This window comes from Octopus bimaculoides, chromosome 8 (genome assembly GCF_001194135.2).
Source record: "Octopus bimaculoides isolate UCB-OBI-ISO-001 chromosome 8, ASM119413v2, whole genome shotgun sequence".
Classification (NCBI taxonomy): domain Eukaryota; kingdom Metazoa; phylum Mollusca; class Cephalopoda; order Octopoda; family Octopodidae; genus Octopus; species Octopus bimaculoides.
Window position 1 is genome coordinate 73202232 of NC_068988.1, and position 6053 is coordinate 73208284.

At 36.3% G+C, this 6053-nt stretch overlaps 1 protein-coding gene across 1 annotated transcript in view; it reads left to right on the forward strand.

Annotated features, from left to right (window-relative positions):
• The first annotated feature begins 1836 nt into the window (after positions 1–1836).
• Positions 1837–6053, forward strand: part of LOC106869066 (Krueppel-like factor 6) — a 91411-nt gene continuing 87194 nt past the window's right edge. Inside the window, exon 1 of the mRNA XM_014914584.2 lies at positions 1837–2220. Coding sequence (XP_014770070.1) covers positions 2101–2220 — 120 coding nt within the window. The 5' untranslated portion in view covers positions 1837–2100. The remainder of the gene's footprint in view (positions 2221–6053) is intronic.

The following is a 6053-nucleotide window of genomic DNA, read 5'->3' on the forward strand; positions in this document are numbered from 1 at the left end:
ATAATAAATATAAATGCAGATAAATATTTATGAAAATCCCAGAACTTAAAGAAAATATCACTACTAGTCACATTGCACACGGACGTCGTTGAGGTGTTTCAAACTGCACACAACCAAGTCACGCAAGACTGTATTTTCAAAGATATTTTAAATACAACACTTAAAACGATTTCTCTAACAAAAAGTTATGATAAACCCTGATTATAAGTATATCATGCATTAATTGTATAGATTGTGTAAGAATTATTTGAATATGGGAACTGTATAATAATTTCCTGTATAAGAGCATATTTAATAATATCCGGCTGTGAAGGTAGAGTAATTATTAAGAAAACACAAACTTGTATAAAAATTATATGAAATAATTATCTAGTAAAATGGCTATTAATTTCCAGGTTTATATATACACACACGCGCGCATATATATATATATATATATTTCCCAGGTTATATACACACAGATACGCGCGCATATATATACGCACACACACATATGTATATGTATGTGCGCCTGTGTGTACGTATGTATGTATGTACGTATGTATGTATGTATGGATGTAGTTGATACATTATCCGACGGCCGCCGCTTCAATACAAAATTTAAAATGATGGAACAGTTGTCAATTTACAACATTAGATACATATATTTGCTCTACTACATGTCTTGAGCACACAACTTTATCGCTGCATGTATTACTACTTGCGAGCATAACCACACAAGCCAACGAGAGAACATCTATTGGTTAGTTGTCCGAGCTGCTAGAAACAGCTGTCAAATTCCCTCAAAAGATGTCACACATATTAGACAATGTAGTTGTACATAGCCCGAAGATGATCATGGATGGTATACTTCATCAGTATCGACACAGTGTTAAAAAACGACAACCAGTGCAGGCACACTCGTTCGCGTGCACACACACGAATGTGTGTGTATGTATGTTTGCATTTATGTATGTATGTATTTTATCAATCAGTTTCATGTCTGTTTGTCTGTATGTATGTATGTATTACCTACATATATATGCATGTGTGTGTGTGTGTGAATAAGAGTCCGATTTATATATTTATTTGCAAGACAAGTTATTGACATATCTTAGCGCTGCTACTTCAGACGGATAACAGCGTATATCATTAAATACCAGCCGATATCTTCTATCCGTAGACAAGGAATATTTTATGTGTATTCTCAGTAGATTTGGTGATTGCAACTAGAACTACATAAAGATATTTCATTACATAAAGTAAAAACGCAACATTTCTTTGTGATGGTATATAAATAAATAGCATATTTTTTCAGGGTTATGGACGTGTATCAAACATTAAATGTTGAAGCCGTTAATTAGAATATCATCTTAAATTCGATGCAAGGGGGAAAACAGCAACAACTACAGCATTATGCTCTACATAGAATAAATCCGTCATTGACTGTTGTCATGGAAACGTATCATCAGACTAGTTAATATATCGTGCTGAGAAGAGCAGTAGATTTAGAAAGTTTCTTTTTCTCTAGTTACTGTAATGAGTCAGCTCTAGTGACGAAACAACTTGCAAGCGTTACAATGAGTTATATATCTAACTAGTGAAGCAGTGGGAAAGAGTGTATGAGAGATGATAAGAGAAAGATAGAGACGTTTAGAAGGGCGATAAAAAGAGAAAAGTGAAAAGAGAAAAGAGGAAAGATGTTTGGGATAGTCTTTCAGCTTCAACAAATTATGCAAATTTGTGGCTTATAAAAAAAAGTTAGTGATAACTGATTGGATAAAACGATTCTGAAATTTGACAATGTTATGTAAGGTATAATTTCATTGGTCAATATAAGTAGAATATTTTCAATAGTAAATTGTATGTTTTACACGTGATCTAATTGCCAGTGATCACTTGAGCGAAGCGAAAACAGGCCGAATCAGAACCGTGTCTGCACATAGTTGCTTCTACCTCATACTCTTCCCTCCCTTATGTCTATTTTTTACTCCAGATACCTGCTATCTAATATCACCTTTAGCACAAATTCTGTCCCTCACTCCCTCTCAAGTCCTGCGCTTTCACCTTCACCAAGTGTCATTTTGGCATTAATTTATAGCAGCCGCTTACATAGTTCAGATGCCCGAAGATATTGCCATGGATATATTACCAAGTGGAAATATTTTCCGAGAACTTCAGGTTGTGCATGAGACGGGCTACTTTTCATCTCAGCCATCCCTAGAAGACCGTTGGCAACAGGTATGTTTATTACTGTCACCACAAGTTTTATTGATACACGCACCAACACAGCGGTTCGACTTCTCTATCAACCATTTATGACGCTTTCTCATAACATTTTCCACATTAAACAACAGTTGACCGTGTCAGTCTCATCCTAAGATATTTCACCGATCTTCACTACATAAATTGCATTTATCATCAATCTTGTCACCACTAACGATCTGTCTGTCTGTCTCCGTCGCCCTCTTTCTCCTCATCTCTCTATCTATGCGAAAAGCCCCAGTTACATTCAGACTAAATTTAAAAAATCTTTTTGGGATGTTTGTGTTCGTACGCACTTATGTGTGTATATATGTGTGTTGTGTGCGTATGCGTGTATGTGTCTGAAGTGAGATCACACTTCAGATTCGCGTATGCGCAATCAGCAGCATACAATAAATATTTACACATTTTTGGATTGAGTAATTTTTATCTACTACTACTACTACTACTACTACTACTACTACCACTACTACTATTCACACACGCGCGCGCGCGGAGAAAAAGAGAAAAATTTTATGTGCGTGTTTGTGTATGACTGACAACGTTTTTAGAGAGAGAGAGAGACATTGTCAATACTGACATATATTGGTGGTGATATGTTTTGGTGTACGCACGCACGCACGCACACACACACCAGTGATGTTGTGTATGTGTAGTGTGTATAAAAATTACACATACACACACATGTAATGCACCTGAGCGTAGTATGCAATAAACACATTATTGTTATTATTAACACAGAGTATTGGATTGGTAAAGCGTTGGAGTATCAGGATAAAATACTTTGGGGGTATTCTTCCGTCTCTATATTCTGAGTTCAAATTCCGTTCAGGTCAACTTTGCTTTTCCTCCTTTCGGGCTTGGTAAAATAAAGTACCAGTCGAAGTGCCATCGACAACCTCCTCCTCAAAGTGCTGGCCCTCTGTCTAAATTTAAAACAATTGTCATTATTGCCCTCACAAAAAAATTTCAGGCCTTGTGCCTTTAGTAGAAAGGAATATTATTATTATTATTATTATTATTATTATTAGGGTGGAGATAGAATTGTTGCTTTGTAGCAAGTTTGTTGAAAGGTGGGAGAATGTTGGAAGAATAGCCAGTGTGAAAAGACCAATTCTGAGCATGCACATTTAAAAAAAAAAAAGAAGGGCTCTTGCCCTGTTGTTTAGGCACCCGTGGATTCTGTGGGTTTTTCCACGAGGACTTTAAAACTCCTGTTCGGAGTTTTAATTTGTTCGATTTTTATTGTTATTACATAGTGTACACGCAAAAACCCATTGTATCGTCCTGTTTTAGTCGTTTATGTTATAGTATGTCATTTAATGTTTTGTATGTGAGCCCTTGTGGCTAATAAAAGAATAAATTATTATTATTATTATTATTATTATGCGGCGAGTTAGCAGAATCGTTAGCACGCCGGACAAAATGCTTAGCGGCATTTTGTCAGTCTTTACATTCTGAGTTCAAATTCGCCGAGATCGACTTAGTCTTTCATCTTTTCGGGATCGATAAAATAAGTACCAGTTCTCTACTGGAGTCGTTGTAATCGACTATCCCCTTCTCCCAAAATTTCAGGCCTGTGACTATAGTAAAATGAATTATTATTATTATTATTAAGGCGGCGAGCGTTCAGAATCGTTAGCAAGTTGAGAAAAATGTTTAGCGGCATTTCGTCCGTCCTTACGTTCTGATTTCAAATTCCACCGAGGTCGACTTTCCCTTTCATCCTTTCGGGGTCGATAAAATAAGTATCAGTTGAGTTCTGGGGTCGATGTAAGCGACTATCCCCCTCCCCCAAAATTTCAGACCTGGTGTCTATAGTAGAAAGGATTATTATTATTATTATTATTATTGAAAACCCTTAAATTCCAAGGACCTGGATTCCAAATTGGTGGTTTTGGACTAATGATCCTGAGAGAAGCAGTATGACCTAACTTCTTCAGATGTCTGGAAGCTTCCCAGAGGTTGTTTCAGTCTCTGTTACTTGTGAGGAATTAGAACTATATTTTAGATGCATGGCATGACTGTGTGGGGCTGGTGCATAGGAGAAATGGTTGAAGAAGCATTGAAAAATAGTTCAGAAGTTTCCAATTGTGAGGTAGATACTGTCTGATGTATCATTGTGGATATGAAACAACCATAACAGGTCATTGAGTTCTTACTTAGAGTAATTGTTGGACTAATGGGTAGAGATAGTAGGACATCCATCGTTCAAACTAGTCAGATACACAGACTACAAATTTGTAATCTAGTCTGTCAGCTTAGATAGGACCCATAGATCTTGTTGAAGATGACCGTGTTGTTACTGGCTCAAGTAGTAATGGAGACAATCATCAATAATTAGTGCCCTGGACAGGGTGATTAGATTAGAATTGATAGCTTAGAATTAGAATTGATAGCTCAGAATTAGATCAGAATTGATAGCAAAAAGCTAGCAAATGAGAGAAACGATGGTAGGAGAACTAGTTAGCAATTTAGAAGAGGCGATAAGTAAAGACATTACAATCAATGTGCTAATGGTGAGAATAACTCTTGACCATTTCTTCAACACAAAACACAAAAGTTGCATTGCAAGAGCAAAGGCTTTTGCAGTGAAGCATAAAGAAGCAAAAGCTATCCAAGTAATGGTGGCATGATCTTTGACAGACCAGATGGACATATGCTACTTGATTCCAAGCAGATGTATGCAGGGTGATTGGTTGGAAACAGTGATAGTAGATCTTAGTGACTGCCTTGAAGGCTTGCTATGGCCTTTGGCAGAACTAAAATGTAGGAGGAGATGAGTGGTTGTACAAGGAGCAAATCACCAGTTTCAATGACCTATCCTTCAAGTTTTGCAAATTCATGCCAGACTTGTTTGGTCACAAACTGTAAATATTAACTGATATAGAATTCAATACATTGGGTAAAGTAGATAGATATGTTTGTTATATCAGAATATGGTATCCTACTCTAAGTTTCTCTCTTTACTGACCATCCACAAGTGAAATTAGCATCTAATGTGCAAGGACTGCATCATGCTCCAATATGTATGTATGTGTGTGTGTGTGTGTGTGTATGTGTGTGTGTGTGTGTTTTATAAAGATAAAATTAAATAGAGAGATACAATTGACAATCCAATAATTTTTTAATATTATAATATAATATACTATGAATGTAATATAACATAAGATAACTTAAACAATTGTTAAAACATCACAACGCCAACAATTTGTTTTCACTTATGTACAGTTTTTTATATATAAATAATTCCCTCCTATATAAGCCTTATCAGAGCCAGAGTTCAAAGATAGATGAATTATTTTCCTTAATTTGTTAATTTATATCATCATCATCATCATCATCATCGTTTAATGTCCGCTTTTCATGCTAGCATGGGTTGGACGATTTGACTGAGGACTGGCGAACCGGATGGCTGCACCAAGCTCCAATCTGATTTGGCAGAGTTTCTACAGCTGGATGCCCTTCCTAATGCCAACCACTCCAAGAGTGTAGTGGGTGCTTTTACGTGCCACCAGCCATATACATATTGTCAACGTATCATATATCTGAAAAAGAAGTACATTCTAAAGCATAGAGCAGTAATGTATTTGTATGCAGTTAAGTCTATATCTGGCCATAGAGTGACCAATAGTTTTGCATCCATAAAAGGCCTAGCCCCATGGAAGGCTTGTCTTTGGCTTTAGAGTCTGTCGAGCTGTGCATGGGGCTAGGTTCTCTAGGGATGTGAAACCATTGATCACTCTATGACCAGACATAGACTTAACCTCATATAAATATATATATATATATATATATATATATATATA